Source organism: Myotis brandtii, unplaced genomic scaffold, assembly GCF_000412655.1.
Source record: "Myotis brandtii unplaced genomic scaffold, ASM41265v1 scaffold898, whole genome shotgun sequence".
Lineage (NCBI taxonomy): Eukaryota > Metazoa > Chordata > Mammalia > Chiroptera > Vespertilionidae > Myotis > Myotis brandtii.
Genome location: NW_005371683.1, coordinates 1,958,038 through 1,979,721, shown reverse-complemented (window position 1 = coordinate 1,979,721; position 21,684 = coordinate 1,958,038). Strand labels below are relative to the sequence as shown.

The following is a 21,684-nucleotide window of genomic DNA, read 5'->3' as shown; positions in this document are numbered from 1 at the left end:
TTCTAACCCCTAAACATCATACTGACTTCTCATGGTTCCTGCAAGCATTTCTAGGATTCTTCTGTCCTACTTCTGGAAGCTTCCAAGCAAACTGGTACAGGAGAAATCTATGGGAAGGGGCCTACCCAGATATCCTGGGTTAGCTTTCCCCCCATTCTACTAAGCTCCAGTCGTAGACAAAAGAAACCTCTAGTCCTTTTGGTGGTTATTTTAGATGAGGGAAACACAGCATCCAACTGAGGGTCTTTCACTTGAATAAAATCTTTTGATAGCTTCTTGCTATCTATTAACAGAATTTGAATTCTATGGAAACTCTGAACATTTTCAGTCCTCTATAACTTGCTCCAAACATTGCTTGACACGTTACCCCCTGCCCCCTCAACAATTCCAAAATGAACCAGCTCTTCCAATGTTGATGAGTGTCCTTACTGGCCTTCCAATGCTCTTGGCATTGCACTATTTCCTCCCCCTGGTATGGCCTCTTCTTCCTAACTGTCCAAATGTTAGCCATCAATGTGTACTTGTTACACTCAAATGCCCCATCTTCATAGAATATTCACTGACTATAATTCTCTTCAAAGTCCTGGTAATTATACTTTTTGACTCTATGGTGCTTAATAAAGGGCCTTGTACAAAGTATTCACTACTAAACATATGTGTTGACTAAACAACAAAAACTGGATATACATTGACAGCAAAAAGGGAAAGAACAGCGGCGTTACAGGAAGTTTTTCTGTGCTTCTGAGTAGTCTAGATTTTCCCCACCACAGGACGGAAAAGTGGTTAAGTTACAGTATTCTGGATATGAACTGGGCCAAAAAATAGATTCTGAAAAATTTTTAAAGATTTTTTGGAAATAAGGGTAATAAAGCTTGATTATTCCAACAATTTCTTATAAAAGGTTGAAGCTCTAAACAAACAAGAAAGGATGAAAGGCCAGGCAGGAACCTGCGGATCTGGCCGTCAGCTGGACCTCACTCTCCCTGCCTCGCCTCACCTTCAGCCCAGTGTAGAGGTCCCGGTGGAGACGCTCCATAATGAGCAGCACGGCAATGCTGGAGCCACCACCGTAATTGTAGTCGATGACAGAACCATGGAGGTCCACCAACCGCTCATGCTTCGGCAGAGACCTGGCAGGAAGGAGAGAGGTCTGGGCTATAATGCACAGCATGCCACCATGTGGGAAGGAACACCCTGAAGACATGCTTAGTCTAGGTCCATAGGTAATGGCCCTCAGTACAGAGAGAGGGCACAGAGAATGGCTTCTCAAACAAGGACAAAGAATTATGGAATCTAAAAATTGATTAAGAACTAAGGAATCTAAAAATGAGGAAGAAAGTCAAATGAAAGGATGAGTCTGAGAAGTTAGGATGTTGGGAAAGGGCAGCCAAAGAACGTAAAGACCTTGAAGAGAGCAGTTTCAGACCAGACATGGAAATACTGGTCCACCACATTCTTAGACCTGGGTGTGGAGAGACCCGGCATGCTGTAGCTCTTGGTACAAAATTTATGCCAGGCTCTGGCTTCTTCTCTGGATCTTTTCCCACCGAGGTGAACGAGACCCTACCCACCTCATGTAGTGAAACTCCAGGGCCAGGTCATTCCAGTGCTTCTCATCGGGAGGAACCACCGACTTGAGGGCACAAGGGAAGTGTCCCCCCCAGTTGTCACAGAGGTACACCACACCATACTGGCCTCGGCCCAGTTCCTGTCCCAGTTTAGGTTTATCTACAAGGTACAGAGACAGAGATAAGGCAGGAGGGATGGGAACTTGCTGGGCAACCTCCCCAAAATTCTTAGCCATGGACCTGCCTAGAGGCAGGAAGTCATAACTATGCTTGGGAAAGATTCTGATGTCATTCAAAGCCAGCAGAAAGTAACCTAACTGGTTTGATGGAAATAGACTTCGGTCATGTTCTTTGGAGTACATAAATAGCAGAACCACACACACTTCAGGAATGCAACAACACATCAGGGAGTGCTAGGCAGCTTTGCAAGGATGCAGCTTTGGACACTCGGATTCTCCAAGGCTGAACAGGAGAACCCTCCTCCAATTTACTTGTGGAAAAAGACTCACGATGCAGCAAGACATCCTGTAAAGAACGGCTCTCCAGAGAAAGGCGCGCCAGGCGGGGGGCATGATCTTTCCGAACCTTCAGCCACAGATCCTCAGTTTTCTCCAACCGGCCTGAGTGGCCAGCTTCCAGCTGGGAGGACACACACACAAAGAAGACATGACCTAGTTAAGTCCTAGCTCTGGCTTCCTCCCCTGTTGTATAAGAATAATATCTGCCTCATCAGAATAACTGTGAGAATTAAATAATTTGTATGTAAGATATTTAGCTCAGAGATTAGTCATAATGGGCTCTCAACAAGTAGTAATTTTTCCTCCTGGATGCATATCACATCTACCCACCCTCACCCAGCACACACATATAACACATATTCTCTCTCACACACACACCAAAGGGACAAGAAGATGTCATATAATTACAAATTAGTATTGAAGTTGGATAATCATCCCTTTCTGTCATCAATCCTAAAATTCTACATAAACTTACACAAAATTCCTGCCCCTGGACTTTTATTCCTTATTCAATGAAATGGGGAGAAATTAACTGATTCCCTGCATTCTCCCTAGAGTTAAAATAGAAAAATATCCACATGAAAAACTTATTAACAAAACTTCCTGTGATGTGGTATTATCCTTAACGTAGAGGGTAGGAAACCTTTTTCCTGCCAAGGGCCATTTGGATATTTATAACATCATTCACAGGCCATACAAAATTATCAACTTGAAAATTAGCCTATGTTTTCTACATTTGGTCAAACATTTAATTAATTCACTCCTAATGCCTTGGCAGGGCCAGACCAAATGATTTCATGGGCCTTATATGGCCTGTGGGCCAGACACCCTTTAACAGAATAATAATAAAAAAAAAATATATATATACACACACACACACACACTGATGACTTCTTAAAAATTATGTGAACAGGAGCAAAATATTCCCCAATGGATGAGGTTCTTCTCTGCTTGACCCAGCTGTATCTCCCTCCCTACATACCCACCTGCCTCAAGGAGGCTGCAAAAGCCTCATGAGAACTATTGAGCCGGGTCCGGAACTGGCTGCAAATGCTTTTGGCCAACTTGGAGGCACTGAGGCTCTCAATGGCTTCCTGGGCCACCTTCCTCTTCCATTCTATTGTGATGGCAGGTGGGCTCACCCACGTGATGCGCTGGATGATCTGCCAGGACAAGAATAATAAGAACATTGAGGATGGGACACAGAAACCACTAAAATACACCAGACCCTCTCCATTCTTTTTAAAATATTTTTTAATTGATTTTTTTAGAGGAAGGAAGAGGGAGAGAGAGAAACATCAATGAAGAGTAAAGCATAGATCAGCTGCCTCCTGCACTCCCCCTACTGGGAATCAAGCCTGCAATCTGGGCATGTGCCCTGACTGGGAATCAAACCAGCAACAGCAATCAGCTCGGTATATGGGACGATGCCCAACCAACTGAACCTCACCATCCAGGGCTGGCTTCCTTCCTTCCTTCCTTTCTTTTTCTTCCTTCCTTCCTTCCTTTCTTAAATTGATTTAGAGAGGAAGGGGGAGAGGGAAGGAGGGAAGGAGAGAGGAAGAGAGAGGTGGAAAGGGGAAAGAGAGGGAGAGAGAGAAAAACACTGATTTGTTGTTCCACTTATTTGTGCATTCCTTGGTTGATTCTTGTATGTGCCCTGACTAAAGATTAAACGAACCCACAACCTTGAAGGGTCAGGATGATGTTCTAACCAACTGAGCTACCCCGCCATGGCTGGTTTATCCATTCTTAAGACAGAAGCCCTATGAAGTCTAAGACTCCACTCTAATTCTATCTACTTCAAAATCAGGGCTCAGCCCAAAGGAAAGCATTAAAGAACAGTAGGCCTAGTGTACATGCTCACAAACTCTCAATACATTATATCCAGTACCAGGAAGTACCTGATAAATCCCTCTGTGAAGTTAGTAAATAACTCCATTTAAAAGGAACCACATATGGCCTCAGGCAATAAAGCCTGGTTCTGAGAAAACATTTAGGTTTGAACAAAGAAATATGAAAAAGCTAGTGAAGCAGTCTTACGGGTCCATAAAATAGAACTTAAATACACCACTTTTAGGAGTTCAAGGTAGCAATGTTAATAATTACATCAGAATAAGCAAGAACCAGAATTCTCCCAGGAAGGCAAACTAGGGAAAATGGCCACCTCACACTAACAGATCCTAGGTATTGTGACTAAGATTCATTCGAGTCAACTGAAGGCTGACCATTTTTTCTCTAAGCAACCTCTACCTGTTTGATTTGCTCCCACAGCATCCTTGTAACCGAGGAACCTGAGTGAAACGTGACTTCCACATGATAGGCAGCATTTAAGATCTGGAAGAGAACACACAGAAGAAAATCAGTATGCCCTAAGTGGTTTTTTACAAAAGGCAATAAATGATATTTACTTCAAGAATATAGCCTGGTCTCAAGGTTCTCAAACTTATCCCTCAATATAAGTGCAGAGTCAATGCAAGTTGATCATCTATGTTGTGACTATTTGGGCCCCTTTTCTTCACCTTCGTGCTCAGTGCCTTAACTGCGATTATACAGTTCACGAGCACCCCCCACAGGCAGTGGTCATATGACAGGAAAACAAAACAAAATTCTAACTGGATCAGCAAAATGTTGAAAGGGAAATTGCTGGCTACCTTGAAGTTGGGCTTATGTGTGGATTCTGTTTCATGTGTTATCTGTAACATGGTGTCTTAAACACTCTTTGAGTACCTGTTTGAGATTATTACTGGTGATGTGAACTGAGATATCCTGAGACTTCTCTAGGCTCTGCAGACACCGTTCTAGGGTTCCAACGAAGCTCTCACGTAGGTAATCCACCGAGCTGATCAGCTTATTAGCCACGGCCTGATTCAGCCGGGAGATGATGAGTTCCTGGATCTGTCGAATGCAGCATTTGATCTCTCTGGTGCCCACTGGTTCCCCATTCTCAGGAACAATGACATCTGCAGAGGCAGAGAAATGAGCTCGTTGGCAGGGAAGGGCGGGCACACTGAATACAGGCATCTCCCAAGCCAAGGAGCTACCATGACAGTGGCTATAAAACAAATGGTCAACTGATGAATTCTGACCCTCAGGATGATCAGGAGCCATGTAATCCTCAAGTACTTAAAGGAGCTAAGAATCCTAAGAAGGAACAATTGTATATAGAATAAGCCTATTGATTTTGTTAGCTTTTTGGTCACATTTATAAGAAGGGAAGAACATTTATTGAGTGCAGACTCTTTGAGAGCACTATAGTAAGTATTTTACATATGTAGTCTAATTTAATCCTCACAATAACTTTGTCAGGTTGGGTATTATTGGTTATATTTTATAGATCAGAAAACAGCCTCACAGAGAGGACAAACTGGGCATTGGAAATGTCCAGTCATGAAGTACTACAGCCAGCATTTGAACCCAAAGCTCATGAGTTCCAAAGTCATATTTCCCACCACCTAGCATATTGAGAAAAATCCCAGAGTTAGGCATTCAATTCTAATCAATTGTTAGGTAAATATTAAAAAATTATATAAATATGAAAATTGGAGCATTGGTTATCCCCACCAATGGCTGTTTTGCAAGCCAGAGGACAGAAGAAGTTAAGAGGAGATAAATAACCTACAAAAACTCCACTCCTAAAAAGGCATTCTTCTGTCTACTGGTGAAAATTTAATGTCACCTCTTTGGAGGAAATCTGGCAACATCTACCAAAATTCTAAGCTCACCAACTAACAACAACAACAACAACAAAACCCCTATATACCCTTTTACCTAACTACTGTGCTTCTAGAAATTATTTTTCTAGAAATATACCCTTACAAGTCCCAAAGATATATATGGACAACAATGATCAATGCAGAGCAGTTTGTAATAGTAAAAAAAAGAAAAGAAAAAGAAATAGACTAAATGTCCATCAGTAGGGGAGTAGTCAAATAAATTTAGGTATAGATGCATTAGAAGAAGACAAACTTATATGCACATTTATGGAAAGATCTCTAAGACATGAAGTAAATGTAAAAACAAGGGGCAGAAGATATGGAAGAAAACTGGGGGACAGTATCTTTGACACCTTTGAGTTAAGTATCATGCATACAGTATTATCTTTTCAAGCAACAAATATTTTATAAAGTATGTATGTCATGATACTAAGTGTGTATGCATGATCTTTATTAAAAAACAACAACACAGTAATAAGAATCTGGCTCCATAGAACATGTGGTAGATATCTCCTAAATCTATTTATCATTGCCTCAAGAATACCCAGAAAGGACTTAGAACAACATAAGAAGTAGGCACATAAGCCAACCAGGTAAGAAGATTCACAAAAACACAATGCAGTTAACAAAGCCAGACATGATCTACTTGTTCCCAGTTACTCCCACGTCTGTTGAACTAACCATTGTATCCTAGACACCAAACATGATATGCCTGGCACATAATAGGCAATCAAATATTTCAATGCCCAACCTAGCTGCCCTATGTGCTCTATGGTACCAGCACTGCTGCTCCAGTCTCTCTAATTATTCAGGAGACTTCCTAGGATTTCCACTGCAAGTGAGCATTTCTCAGCAACTCCTCCCCACTGTAGGAAGTCAACAAAGAGGTATTTTTGTTCATCTTTAGAAATACAGGTAAGAAATGAGGCATCCTATGTATCTATAAGTTTAGCAGCCATATACCGTCATTCAATACTCATTCATTCTCCAAAGATGTACTATAACAGACTGTGCTATTTGCTGCAGGGGATATAAGATCCCGATCCTATTCTACTTCACCTTTAGGATTTTAGAAAATAGAACAACATAATTATTAATAACTATAATAAAATAGCTAAGAAAAGTAAAGAAACTTCATGAAAAATGTTACTTGGAAGAGGCTTGAAGGGTAAGTAGCATTCACAGACAATATAAGACATTTCCGGTTTAGAGCAGGGCATGAGCAAAGGAAACGGAAAAGGAACATATAGAGGACAGCAAGCAGTTGAGAGCAACCCAAGCAGAAATTACAGGAAGGTGCATAGTGGGAAATAAGACTGGGAAAGTTGGTAAGGGCCAGGCTTGGGAAAACCTTTAATACTAGGCAAAGGAGTCTAAACGTAGTCTGTAGGAACAGGGAGCCAATAATGATGAACTGGAGAAGCAGAGAAAGATGTCACTGAGATCAATCAGGTAACAACAGTTCCATTAGACTAAAGAGGAGGAATAGGAAAGCAAAGGCATATGTACAATGTGGAAGAAGACACATCAGGAATTGGCAACCAACTGGATGTGTGGATGAGAGAAAGAAAACAGTTAAAGACTATGCCAAGGTTTTGAAGCTGGTTACCAGGAAGACAGTGGCATCCAGCACCTAAAAACAGATTAAGAAGTAAAGCATAGGAAACAGAGTATAGGCTCAGGAATCAGACTATATCGATTTAAATTCTGCCTCTACTGCTTAGGAGTTGTGTGACCTTGAGCAAATTAACCTAAGCTTCAGTTCCCTCATCTAGAAAATGGCAATAAATAGAATTCACCTAGGGAGGTTGTTTTTGAAACACACACACACACACACACACACACACACACACACACACACACACACCAGATGCTAGGTCCCATGTCCGAAATTCTGATGAGTTAGTAGTCTCGAGCATCTATATTTTCAAAAAGCCTCCCAGGTGTAACTTGCAAACCATGTCATGTTAATGGGTAGTAGAGCTAATGTTTATGCAGCTGTCAGTATACAAAGTCAACAGCATCTAAAACCAAAAGATCTGACTAACCACTTTGGCCCAACTTTCTTCATAGCCATTTGTAAGAAAGGGACCACCAGAGAAGCTAAAAACACTACTTTGTGAAATCTTTCTAAGTTGGGTTTTAAGAGCAACCTGAAAAGAAAATGGACACCATGACTCACACACAAAAGGACCAATAAAGTATGCGGCTCTGCCAAAGGAGCCAAGGTGAAAGCATGACTTAGTATCATTCTTCAAGCAACTCTTCTCCAGCTCCATAAGGTCAAGGGACCCAGACACAGACTGGAGATTACAGAGCACTATTAGGATGGATTCACCAACAGGTGGGCTAAGAGTCCAGGGAAGGAATGACAGGGGCATCTTCTAGGAAGGTCTCTGAGAACAAGAGGCCACCTTGGCTGAATGTTTACAGTGGCTCCTGCTAATGGCAGCGGTGTACATGAGACAAGCCTGAGTTTCTCCATTTCCAGCTGGAAAGGGCAGAGGCTCCTGTAGTCCCGGCACCCCACCGAGCGAGCTCTCAGGGACCTACCTTTAAACTCCATGTTGGCAGCTTCATCCAGAAGTTCCTCCTTCATGGTGTTAAGCGTCTCAACAATCATGTCCTTCATTTCCTCCTGCTTTCGGTTGGCAATACTCATCAATGATTCATACAACTCATTTTCCATTTTTCGCGTATATTCCAGACGTTTGGGAGTAATCTGCAGGTCCCGCTGCATGTCAAAGGCCTGGTTAATAAAGATGTCAAGGCAGCAGCAGTGCACCAGGTTCAGGGCCTTGGCTGCGTCGACCAGGCGAGCCTGTAGCATCTGGTGAGAAAATGTGCTCAAGTGCCTCAGCTTCTCACTTTGTTCCACCAACATGCTCTGAGCTTTAGTGTCCTGGCCAGCGGCCCCCCAGTTACAGTGACTGATGCTCAGATAGCCCAGGTCAATTAGCTGGCGATGAAGTGGTGTTCGTTCATTCTCCGTTCTTTTAGTGGGGGAGTCGATTATCTCTGAGCCCAGCTTCGGTACTTTGAAAAAGAATATGGGAAAAGAGAAATACTTTCTGATTTCCTGAAGCTCTTGCTCATCCCTCTCGGAGAGTTCATCTTTGTGGAATGCATAGGTTATCACAGGTAAAAAATCATTCACCAAGTCACCCAGAACATCCACTGTGGGCCGGAGGCCTTGGCACGGTGCTACCACAATGTCCACTTCCTGGAAGGGTAACGGGGTCATATCAGCACTTCAGAGTCAACCAATCCTTGCCTCCCCAAAGTCCCACACTGAGACCAAAGTCCAGCTCTATAATGAGGCAATCGTACTTTGGCATGCCCTAATCATCTGTCTACCTCCTACCTCCCTCCCTGGTGTAGCCCATGCAGGCAGGCACTTGTCTAGAGAGAGTGAAAAAACAAATAATTAGAAAAGATGGCAGACCTTTAGCCATTTCAGATGAAAAGAATACTACTTAGTCCCTGCCTTCCTCTGTTGCTTGGAAACTCTCACTCATTCTCTCTGATGAAGAAATGAGACAAATAATGGAAGAAAGAACTACTATGGAAATTATCAGACTGAGAGTGAGTCTGCCTGGATGGAACATGCCTCCCCCTCTTGCGCTCCTCTCACACCCTCACCCCCACATCTCTAACCTGGCTAACTCCCGAGCATCCTTTAAATCTTGATGTGTATGTCATGTCGTACCCTTACATTCTTTCCTATTACATAATCCCAAGCACTCTCCACCTCTCCTTTTCTTAATGTTCAACACATTTAGAATTTATTTATTTAAAACACATTTTTCCCATTAGCCAATAAACTCTTTAAGGACAGCGACCATGTCCATCTTGTTCATGATTATAACTCCAGTGTCTAGCACACAGTAAGCCCTCAATATTGTTGAACCAATCAAGCAATAGCAACCTAAAAGCCAGGTTTGCCCAACATTATTACTGTTCTATTCTGAGAGTCTACAGGTATCCCAAAATCTTAGCCACCTGAGTCTTGAAAATACCTTTTTTTCTCAAGATTTGGAAAGGCAATGTCCTCTACGGACAGGGGTGGCCAATTAAGTATGCGGGGCTTCCAGGAAAGCTCTTCAGAGGGGATATGATTCTATGATCCTACCAAGAAGTATGCCCTTTGGCCTTGCCCTTCTTGCCTGGCAGCACAGCAATGGTCATACGGCAGCTGTAAGGCAAACCTCTGTGGAAGCCAGAGTTAAGGATGACGAAACGAAAAGAAATAGGTCGTGTGGAAACCTGATGACCACAGAGCTGCCACACAAGCCCTGAACTGCCCAGCTCCAGACTTCTTTTATGTGAAGAAAAAAAAACTTAACCTGTGTCTTATGTAAACTAGCTCCTGCTTTTCTGATTGTCTTTTACCTATGACTCAACCCAAACATAACTGATATACCCAAGTTCCTAAAGTGACTTTGGTTTAGGAACAAACCTTCTACAGGTTCTTTTCCTAGCCAACAGTTTCTGCTTTGTGTTTTCCTTCTTCCCTGAGGATCTTGAGGCACTTCGGAGCATATATTTCCATTCACTGCATTGCTGCTCCTCTATAGCTCTGAAACTGTCTACATTGCCTGGCATTCCAGACCTAAGGGTTGACCAGGAGACTCACGCCTGTATCACTATTTAGGCACAACAACTCCTGATGTCTTCAGGGGGGCCCACAAGCTCAAAAATCAATCCTCCACTGAATTCTAGCACATTTTACAGTTATAAAAGAACTCAACAACAAATCTGCCCAAGTCTGTCTCCTTAACAATTGTCAGATGCTGAAATTGTACTTTATTTGAAATCTAAAAGATACACAATTTGTTTATTTTCTTTCAGATTAATGTTCTGTGTTCATTCCTTACCTTATTTCAGCAATATGTATTTCTGATTAAATATTTTTAAAAATCAAAACCTAGGCCCTCTTCCTTTTTGATCTTCTCTAGATAAGTAAGAAAGGACTAAGAAATGCCAGCTTATTGTTTCTCATGCTCTGTGTGTGTGTGTGTGTGTGTGTGTGTGAGAGAGAGAGGGGGGGTGGGGGGGGAGAGGGAGGGAGAGAAAGAGAAGTCTCCCATTCCCAGCAAAGCACAAAGGTCTCACCTTCCCCAACAAAGTGCTAGTAAATTTTACTCTAAGGTGGGTCACATAAGTGTCACTTGGCTGGCCACTTTGAGCCCCCTAAAGCGAAAAGTGCTTTTAGCATCTCACCATTTGTATTTGAGCAAACACATCATAAATCCATCTGTTTGCCATCCAAGCCTAGGCCAAGAAAAAATCTGCTGATTCATCTGTGCCTCGAATTGCACGGAATGTTTTCTGATTGGAAGGTTAGTCTGACATTCACACTCACGTTCAAAACAAACCCTCCTTGCCCTAGCCGGTTTGGCTAAGTGAATAGAGCATCGGCCTGCGGACTGAAGGGTCCCAGGTTTGATTCCAGTCAAGGGCACATGCCCAGATTGCGGGCTCAATCCCCAGTAGGGGGCGTGCACAAAACAGTTGATCAATGATTCTCTCATCATTGATGTTTCAATCTCTCTCTCTCTCCCCCTCTCGCTTACTCTCTGAAATCAATAAAAATATATTAAAACAAACAAACAAACAATCAAACCCTCCTTCAGTTCCCTGAGTCACTGCCACACTTCATGAGGCATATTCAAAAAAAGGGTAAGAGCTTCTACGGTTTAGAGTTGAACATACAGCTACCTAATGCCAACATTATAATTGCATATAATAATTAGAAAAAGACTAGATGAAAATCCCAAGAAATGAAAGTTATAGTATGGTAGAAAATTATAAGTGAAAATGCTCTAAAAATATTTATTTTCAAATTTCAAAGCTGTCTTAAATATACATATCTTAAAGATATAAGTCAATCAAACTTATTACGCGAGTATTACAGAAGAAAGCCTAAATAGTCAAACCAAATAAGTGTTCTTTAGAAAAATTTCAGGAAGATTTTTGTTTGCTTGTTTATTTGATGGATTTTCTTAAAATTCTAAAATAAATTTCCAGGTTTTCCTCATAGGGCCTCTTCGTGTGCAACAGAACCATGAGCCAAAGCTCAAGTCCATTTGTAGAAGCAATACCCTTTCTAAGACATAGTTGACCTTTGCTCAGAGCTGCAAATTCATTTTTTAAAATGGATTCAAGGTTTTCTAATGGTAGGTACTGCCTGATACAATGGCACCTAGAAAGACATTTTCCACTCCTAAGTATTTCTTGTACTAAAAAAAAAAAAAAAAGGATAGAAAACAAGTACCATGCTCTCTCTTCCCCATTCCTCAGTTAATAAACTCCTGCGGTGATCTCACTGTTCTGATTAGCCTAACTTCTAGAGGACGGGCAAGAGCTGCTGGCTGAGCTCCTGCCCGCAGTACAAATGAGACTGGAATGCGATGTGATTCTGCAATACTGATGGTGAAGGGATGACTCATGCCTGACAGTTATAAACAAAAAGGAAGCCAGCACTGTCTCCTGGAGACAGGGAGGGGAAAAAAAAAAAGGATGAACCAGAACCTGACCTCCAACTATCTTCTCCTTCCCAGCACCTAGAACAGTGCCTGGCCTTCATAAGTATACAATAAATAAATGTGAAGTAGATGGATAAATAAATGATGCCTTTCCTACTTGTTCAAATCACTTTCAATACCAGGAGTAAAACTTTCTATCTTCCAATCCACATCCTATATATTTATCTGGAATTGCTGTTTGCCTCTCCTCCAAGGATGAAGCAGTAAGCATTTTGCTCCTAACTCAATGAAGGAATAAGAATCTCAGGGAAGCATGAGAATATCCCATAATTCCATTTTAAGTCACAGTAAATTCCTAAAGAAGCTTCTTTTGTGGAATGCATTCCGTACAAATCTATGGAATCTACAGAAGTTGATGTTACCATCAATTTTCTTGGCAAGATTAAGAGAAGGTAATAGAGAGGAGATTGCTACCCTGCAGACACCAGAACTCACCTCTTGGGTTTTGTTTTTGATATAAATGACACAATCTTAGATGCCAATAAGAAATCAGCCACCAAAGAAGCCTGGCCGCTCCCTGAGAATGCTGGCTCTCTCACTGACAAGAACTCCTTACCTGTTCCGGGCACAGTACCAGCACTCCGTTATAGCTAAGGAGGACTATGCTAACTGATGGTTCAGACAGAAGACAGGAAGGCTAAAGCTGTCTTTGCTTTTTCTACAGTCCTGAAAGCTCAGGTTTACATCACAAGAAGAGAAGTACACAAAGATATAATTGTCCTGTCCTCGCTCAACAATGGACACAGCTCGACCTTCTCCCTGCCTCCATATTCTCCCTATTTTTACTGTCAATTCTTCTCCCAGGCCAGTCTCACAGGGCGGTTGAAAGGTTCTTCCTGTTTGTTTTTACACAGGGTTGATTCTTCTACATTTTCATATAGCTCCCTGAACTCACTATCACTCTTAAATTTATTTACATATTAAGAAAAATACCTATTCTTGTTACATTGTAGAAAATACCTTGACTCTTATTGGTACAAATACTCTCCAAGGGGAGCTGCAACTGCAGTTTCTGGGCTATAACATGCCTGCCCCATAAGCAACTGGAACTAGTCTGAAGCCAACCCAGAGCCTTATCCAGCAGCCAGCATGGAATGGATACAAGTTCATCTCCTACCTAGTAAAAGTATCAGTGTGGTTAACTCAGATGCCAAAAAACACAATCCCAACCAAAGCCCAAAACTAGCCACAGAAAGCATCATGCTAACAGTGGAAATATATTTACAATCCCGAACACCCCAAAACAGGGGCTCTGCATCTCAGCTGATAAGCACGAAGCCCTAAGGATCGGAACTTCTCTTATGTTGCATACTTGTATGAATCAGGTAAACAGACAAGGTGACAAGAATGTACTAAACAGATACTATGCATTCTACCACAGATACACATAAAGCAGGAATCTGAAGCTTTGGTGTCTTACCACTTACTAGACTCGGGGAGGGGTGGGGGAGGGAAGAGAGAGAGAAAGGAAACAGGACAAAGGAGAAGAAAGAAGGAGGAAGGGAAGACTTTACCTTTTAACTTTATGACTTTAACTGTTGTATTATTTACCTTTTTATAACATTTCTCTTACTTCATTTTATTACAAAAGAACTTCATAGTGAGTTATGAAGAACTTTGTCTCTAATTAGAGCAGGATAATAACCATAAGTACATGGGGGCCAGGAGGACTTAGGTTTGACAAAATGAAGGAGTCCCAATGTGGATGGTTCTCAGGTGGGTGACAGAGAGGCAGGAATCTTCTTCTCAAGGACACAGATTCATTCATACAAAGGGAGGAGGGAACTGGCTTACTATGTGCCAGACCCTGTGCTGGGTGCTTTACAAACACTCTCTCATTTAAGCCTCACCCCAGTCCTAAAAGATATGGATAACTACCCCATCTTACAAATGAGGGGACAGTCAGTTAAGTAACGAAGCCAGGATGTAAACCCAGGTCCATTCAACTATAAAGACCATGGTTAAATAGTAACTGAAGGTCCACCGTATGTCAGGAACTATCTGTTAGGGACATTCTGAAAGAACAAAGATTGGACAAGATGATTTCAGAGTTCCTGACAATCCTTGTGTTCTATGTTAAGTATATGTTTGCTGCAAAGTAAAGGCCCAGCTATGAAACAACCCTCCAAGGACTGGGTGAGAAATCACCAAAGAAAATAAGTTTCATAGTCCCAACAACAGTTTTGCATGTTGACAGTACTTTCAACCTCCACCTCTGAATTAGGGAAGACCCCCTACCCCATCATCCTCTACTCAAAGGGATCTGAGACAGCAGAGCTGAGACAGTGAAAACAGAGAGGGAAGTCATTTGATGCAGGAAAGAGGCAGGATCCTAGAAAAGGGAGAAGACAAAAGAGGAAGGTTACGATTATAATCGCAGCCAGATTTCCTCCCCAAGAGCTAACCTTGGAAGGCTAAAAATTAATCACTGGTGGTGAATTGAGAAAATAGCCTCAACTTCAAGCTGTTCCTAAGAGATATCAAGTCTTCTCTCATGAGCATAAGGATTTTTTTAAAACTTGCCTTTAAACCACACATATCCTTAAAAGGTAAGTTAACCTATAAGTATTCCCAGGTTTCTTGGCAAAAAAACATGTACAGAGGATGGTTACATTCCACCATGTATGTTAGTGTGTGTTAGGGGAAAGGCAAGAGAGATGTTAAATTCGAAGAATACAGGGTTATTGTCAGAAGGAATTTATAATTAATAACTTGCCTGAACCTCCCATATCCTTTATTAACATATATTTTAGTTCCCCTTTCTTATTGCCCCACAAAAATCATGGTTTCTTTATTTTAATATCTCTTGAATATCATTATTTTTCTCTTATATCTGTTATCCCAACTTCATTCTCTAACTAAAAGTAAGCAACACACAACAAATTTAGTTCTAAAAGGTGCCATATTAAATGGCAATAACTAGACAAAAATTGAGAGAAGCTAACTTCCTAGCAACAAATAATTTTCTGTAAATTTTGGAATTAAAACTGTACATGAACATTTATTATTTTAAGTAAGATCCTTTATAATAAATTTGGTTTGTGAAAGTGTTAACTGCTGAGAAATTAAAAATATCAATGTCTATAAAATTTTGAAAAGAACATTTCCATTGAAATCTATTGATTGAGGGTTATAGAAAACTTTACTACTCAAACTGGTTCGAGTTAAAAATAATTTTTTAAAAAAAGTTATTTGCAAGTTATACCTTTTCTGGAAACGTCAACCTACTTCAGTTCCCTATCAGACATCATTATGAGCCAAAAACCATGGCAGCGTGTGGCAGCCTGGCTGCCAGGTGACACGTACATTTTTCCCAAGGGCCAGAAAACACCCGGTGGGGACAAACAGGCTACTGATAAGCACAGAACAACCGAGAGCTACAGACCTGCCACGGTAAAGAAAACAACGCTGCTGGAAAGCAGGATCTCAGTTTAAGCTCAGTAAATTTAATCTTCTCCGCTTCTTTTCATTCCTTTCTTACAGATGTTCATAGGAAAGAAATACACAGACACACCCCACATCAGACTGAGACAACTCTGAGGCAGACAACTGTGTTCCACTGGACTTATAAGAGGAAGAAAAGAGAAAAGGAGATGGGTATGGATGTCTGCAAAGAAAGGGGTGAGGGTGCAGAAGGGGAAGTATGTCCACAAAGACAGAACTAGTGCATATGGAGAATGGTGAAATGTGTTGCCAATTGGAAAATGCTGCTTTAAATTTAACACTAAACAAGGTTTTAGAAACTAATGGCTTGACTACTGAATTATGAACCAAGACTCTCCGGGGACCCAGAACTAACAAGCTGGGAACACAGCACTATGGGTTCATGTGAGTTGGCCTATTTCTAGAGAAATGAAAATGACTAATTTATGAAGACTTTAAAGTAACAGATTAGAAGAATGACCATTGTATAAGAGGGCAGGGGAAAATTCTGCCTTGACAATCTGACAGTTGCAAATGAACATCCATTTCCCCTAATTCAATCTTGGTTTCCTTTAGCTAAATGTTTCCTTTCTTCACCACCCCTTTTATACACCAAATGGAAGGGCTGTTTAGAGCTAACTCACTGGTCCTAAATAAAAAGAGAGCTAAACAAAAAGATCTTTCTCACTGGCATGAAAAATCTTCAAGGTGGCTGTGAAATGCTCCCAGCAGTGAGCTGAGCATGGCTGATGGGCTTCATGGAGACAGGAGCCTGACTGTAGAGACAGGGCAGGGCCTGCGCTCCACAAAGGCTGCCCCTGTGAGGCTCAGCATCAAAGGGATCAAACTTGGAACCGTTGGGGTCCGTTGCTATTTCTACATCAAAACCATTAGTGAATAAAGCAGATCCGGAGAAACATTGGCTAAGGAAGCCTCAGAAACCACATGAAACAGAAACACAGGCTTGTGAATTCCTCAAAAAAAAGAAGAATATTCCTCAAGAAAGAATATATATTTCAACTGTGTGAAGAGAAAGCTGGTTTGGTATCTCAACTCCCCAACTAGGTAGCCTCCTCAGGTGTCATCTCAGTCTGAGTGCTTAGCAAGATCAGGAGCAAGCACCACTCTCACCAGTAAGCGAGGCGCTCAGCCAGGCTCTTGGGGGAAGGCTCTCACTTTCCCTCCTTGCATCCCCTCAATTCATAGAACAAAAGTGAAATGAGCGTTAAAAATGAAAACCAATAAAAGAAATAAATATTTAAAAATTGAAACCAATAAAATGATGGGGTACAAAGAAATAAAATCATTTGCCTCTCCTGCGATGGCTTTGCTCACATTCCAAGACTGTTTTTAAAAGGCAGTAACAGGAAAAATCACTACCCAACCCAGAGCAGGCAGTCATTTCACCCATTTACCCGTGTTCTTAAGCTGCAGGTCACAATGTATGAGGTCATAGCAACAATTTAGTGGTTGCTATCATCATTTTTCTAAATGAAGTCAAATAGAATAGAAAGAAAAATATCAGTGTGTTTTGCAAGAAGTAAAAGTATTGGTTCCTGAAACTTTATTTCAAAGTATATGTGTATGTATGTACTGGGTCCTGTTATAAAATGTTATTTCTTACAGTGAATTAAAATCTAAAAAAGTATAAAAACCACTGAGCTGCTGAAAACTGCAAAGAACCAGACCAGGGCAGTATACTATAGACAGATTATGTATGGATCAAATATTTATGCCTGTGAAGAAGCTCATGGGTCAACTGAGGAGCCTCAGTCAATATACAAAAATTACTCACAGAGTTATCTAAGAACTCTCACAGCGTCCCTGAGCTGAGAAATGCAAGCTCAAGGTGTGAAAACAGGAAAGTCACCACTGAAACTGACCTGAGAGAAAATGCTGCCCTATATACATAGTCCCCTCTAGCTTTTATCAATATAAAATAAACCTGGACTCTGGAAGGAAATGAGTTTCTATTTCTAGAATGTCACTGACCATGGCTACAACCAAAGGACTCATTCATTGACTGGGAGATCAAGCCTTATAGAACAAGAGTAGGTGAAGACGTTATAAGAAAAAAGAAACCGCCCTAGCTGGTTTGGCTCAGTGTTTAGAGCAGTGATGGCGAACCTATGACACACGTGTCAGAGGTGACACGCGAACTCATTTTTTTGGTTGATTTTTCTTTGTTAAATGGCATTTAAATATATAAAATAAAGATCAAAAATATAAGTCTTTGTTTTACTATGGTTGCAAATATCAAAAAATTTCTATATGTGACACGGCACCAGAGTTAAGTTAGGGTTTTTCAAAATGCTGACACGCCGAGCTCAAAAGGTTTGCCATCACTGGTTTAGAGCTTTGGCCTGCAGACTGAAGGGTCCCAGGTTTGATTCCGGTCAAGGGCACATGCCCAGGTTGCAGGCTCCATCCCCCGTGTTAGGTGTGCAGGAGGCAGCCAATGATTCTCATCATTGATGTTTCTATCTCTCTCTCCCTTCATCTCTGAAATCAATAAAAATGTATCAGAAGAAAGAAACCACTCTTCTAGTCCTGCCAAGCTAGCCCGTCCTTCCTAGCACAACTAACCAAGGTGATGGACTCTCTATGCTGAGAGTATCTGCATCCTTGTATTCCTACCCACTCCTGACCCCTGGCATAGTCACACGCTTTGTCCATCCCCATTCAGTCTACTCAAATAGCCCAATCCCAGCTATACAGGAGGAAAGGAAGCCTAGCACAAGAGACAAGTCCTTCCTAAGTGGAGACAGCAACACCAGACAGGCAATATGATCTCTTAGGATATGCCATAAGACCTGTGCTCTCTTTGCGAGTTTACTTGATAAGAGAAGCAAATGATATTCTCCAGATCTCATAACATTGAGCCAGACCTGTCTTCACATTCCCAAAATTCCTTAGAAAGTAGGAAACATGCCTGGCCAGTGTTGCTCAGTGGTTGAGCATCTACCCATGAACCAAGAGGTCACTGGTTCAATTCCCAGCCAGGGACAAGCCTGGGTTGTGGGCTCGATCCCCCGTGGGGAGTGTGCAGAAAGCAGCTGATTGATGATGTTTTTCTCTCATCATTGATGTTTCTATCTCTCTCCCCCTTTCCCTCCCTCTCTCTCTAAAAATCAATAAAAACATATTTTTTTAAAAAGTAGGAAACACGATCTGTCCCACTTAGCAATAATGGCTAAGCCTAAGGAAATACAAAATTCTTCACTTGTCTCAACTCTAATAAGCGCATGCCCTAGCCAGTGTGGCTCAGTTGGATGGATGTCGTCCCAGGCACCAAAAGATTGCCAGTCAGGGCACATGCTCCAGTTGCCGACTTATTCCCCAGTGGGGGGTGTGCAGGAGGCAGCCAATCAATGGTTCACTCTCACATCAATGTTTCTCCTCCCTTTCTCTCTCTCTCTCTCTCTCTCTCAAAAAATCAATTAAGAGATACATATATTTTAAAAAACAACAACATTAATTATCCATCATCTTATTGTTCCTTTTAGAAAGGAATGGCTAGAGATAATCCTAGAACACCTTCCTGCTAAGAAAGAAAAAAGGATTTCTACCCTTGAACATAATCATTCTGTAAAAGCATGGCGAGATGCAAGTATCACATTCCTTCTATTTTATTTTATTTAAATATATTTTTATTGATTTCAGAGAGGAAGGAAGAGGGAGAGAGCGATGGAAACATCAATGATGAGAGAGAATCATTGATCGGCTGCCTCCTGCACACCCCACACTGGAGATCGAGCCCACAACCCAAGCATGTAACCTTGCCTGGAATCAAACCCCTACCCTTCAGTCTGCAAGCCGACGCTCTATCCACTGAGCCAAACCAGCCAGGGCACATTCCTTCTATTTCAGAAAGGGAGACAGGAGGCAAGGAGACAAGCCAATTGCTTAGGGCCTTGCAGCACAGCAGCAGAGGCAGGGATGGGCACTGCTACAACCTTGTGTGTTTTCAACTTCCTAGACTATGTTCCTTTAACTCCATCAGCTGATGTTCAGAGCCGAGGGTATATACTGCCTCTGAGAAAGTTCAAATACAAGAAAAGTTGGTATATGTATATACAGTTAATAAGTATGAGATTGGTACCTGTAAGAGAGCATGCTGCATCGTCACCTCCAGTTCGGCTAACACATGGGCAGCATCCTCACTGTCCTCTTGGACCTCCAGGTCCTCCTCAGGGATGGTCTCCCAGGCGCCCTGGTGAGCAACGGGAGTGTGGCTGACCCGAGTCTGAGTCCCATAGGTGAAGCGGAGGCGCCGAAGCTTACAGCTCTCCTCACTGCCCAGCTTGGTGGTAGGAAGCACCTGCACCCCCAATAGCAGGTTCAATAGCTGGCACTTGACATTACAATCCTGGCCGAGGATCAAGATGCAGGGGAGGCAGTCCACAATCTGCTGGAGGTACTTCTCTTCCTTAGGTGGGAAGGAAATGCAGCTCAGCTGGCCTGGTTGGGGAAGGGGAGGGTGGAGAAGGAGAAAGGACAGAGAGAAGAGTGAGGAGGAGTAGAGAGAGATTCATACAGAGACCCCATTGGGATGCCAGGGTCCTAGAGAAAAAATTCCTAGGAAGCTCTTGGTTGAAGGAGACATCAGGAAAACATCCCAGTCAGAAAAGGCTCCTCAAATATCAAACCGAATTCCCCTCCCTGGCTCGTCCCCAAAGCAGTTGTTTCTATCCAGAAAGGTAGCAGTGACCTGATCTACCCTCCCCCTCCTTCTCCATCCAGGGAAGGGACAGCCTAAGGAGTTTACAAGACTCAGTCACAATCACAAGATCATTAAACTGACAAAGCCATTAACTGGGATGTGAGTCCAAGGAGAAACCACACCTGAATATGTTAAAATGAAAACCTTCCTTAGGACAGAAGATCTAATACTTGAACATATTCGACCTTTTTAGATGTCACTACCATGTGAAGTTTTAGCTTGTTATTTTCCTCTTTGATGACATATTTTATAACTAAATGTATGGGACTCTCTAAATACACACATATTGAAATAAAAAGTTACTTAAGTTTAGATAAGCTCTAGGATCTTTTCTGGCTCATCTCTCTGAGAGCTGGAGATAGCACCCAGTTGCCAAGTCATCTGTTTTCTGAAAGCATCAGGTACTCAATTAAGATCGATATCTCCTAATCAAATCACATTCCCGTGTATGGACAGGGAAAGAACTGCCTGTTAGGATCCAGGCAAATCTAGGAAGAGATGTGATTTATTTAAAAAACATTCTTTCAAGACAACCACACTTCCACAAACAAGTCCAATAGTGTTCAAGACAGAACAAAAGACTTCCTAAAGCATGAAGACCCCTGTTTGAGGAAAGGAACCAGAAGTCAGTTGACTGAAACTCAGATTCTGAACTCCATCGTTCCCCCACTTGTCCAGTGCCAGTGCCTGCCTATCTCTATGATTCAGGCAACCCTTGAGTTTGTTCAGAAGGGCACAGACACATGGTTCTTAGGCTGTAAGAAGGCTGATCTGACATACATCTTAATTGAAATTTGCGGTGGCACCAACAAACAGTATTCCCTTTAGTCACTTAACCACGAGCTGCAAACCTTCCATACATTGTTTATTTGTTCCTATACATGAAGCAAGAGAGCCCAGACTCATTGAAGAGGTTGGTCTACTTTAGGGTGTACCTATCCTGCCACATCATTAAACCTTAAACCTCCTTCTCTTCCACAAATGGCACCACCAAACGGTTTACAGGGGTCCACTTCCACCCAGACCCCCGTGTGCATTTCAGGGAGCCCTTCCTTTCAGGTCTGTCTGCAAGCACACCACCTGGCTGCACATGCACGTCAGCAAAGCTGAAGCAAGGAAGTCTATGCTTCTGGGGAAGAGACGGGTCCTTTGAAAAAGCAAAGAGCGTAAATGAGGGCCTAATTCTGT

At 42.0% G+C, this 21,684-nt stretch overlaps 1 protein-coding gene across 1 annotated transcript in view; it reads right to left on the bottom strand.

The window, feature by feature from the left end:
- Nucleotides 1-21,684, bottom strand: part of DSTYK (dual serine/threonine and tyrosine protein kinase) — a 49,924-nt gene that overhangs the window by 9,402 nt on the left and 18,838 nt on the right. The window contains exons 3-10 of the mRNA XM_014532503.1: nucleotides 19,876-20,234; nucleotides 8,356-9,025; nucleotides 4,817-5,049; nucleotides 4,340-4,423; nucleotides 3,073-3,249; nucleotides 2,078-2,207; nucleotides 1,572-1,728; nucleotides 998-1,130 (exon numbers count right to left, since the gene is read on the bottom strand). Coding sequence (XP_014387989.1) covers nucleotides 998-1,130; nucleotides 1,572-1,728; nucleotides 2,078-2,207; nucleotides 3,073-3,249; nucleotides 4,340-4,423; nucleotides 4,817-5,049; nucleotides 8,356-9,025; nucleotides 19,876-20,234 — 1,943 coding nt within the window. The remainder of the gene's footprint in view (nucleotides 1-997; nucleotides 1,131-1,571; nucleotides 1,729-2,077; nucleotides 2,208-3,072; nucleotides 3,250-4,339; nucleotides 4,424-4,816; nucleotides 5,050-8,355; nucleotides 9,026-19,875; nucleotides 20,235-21,684) is intronic.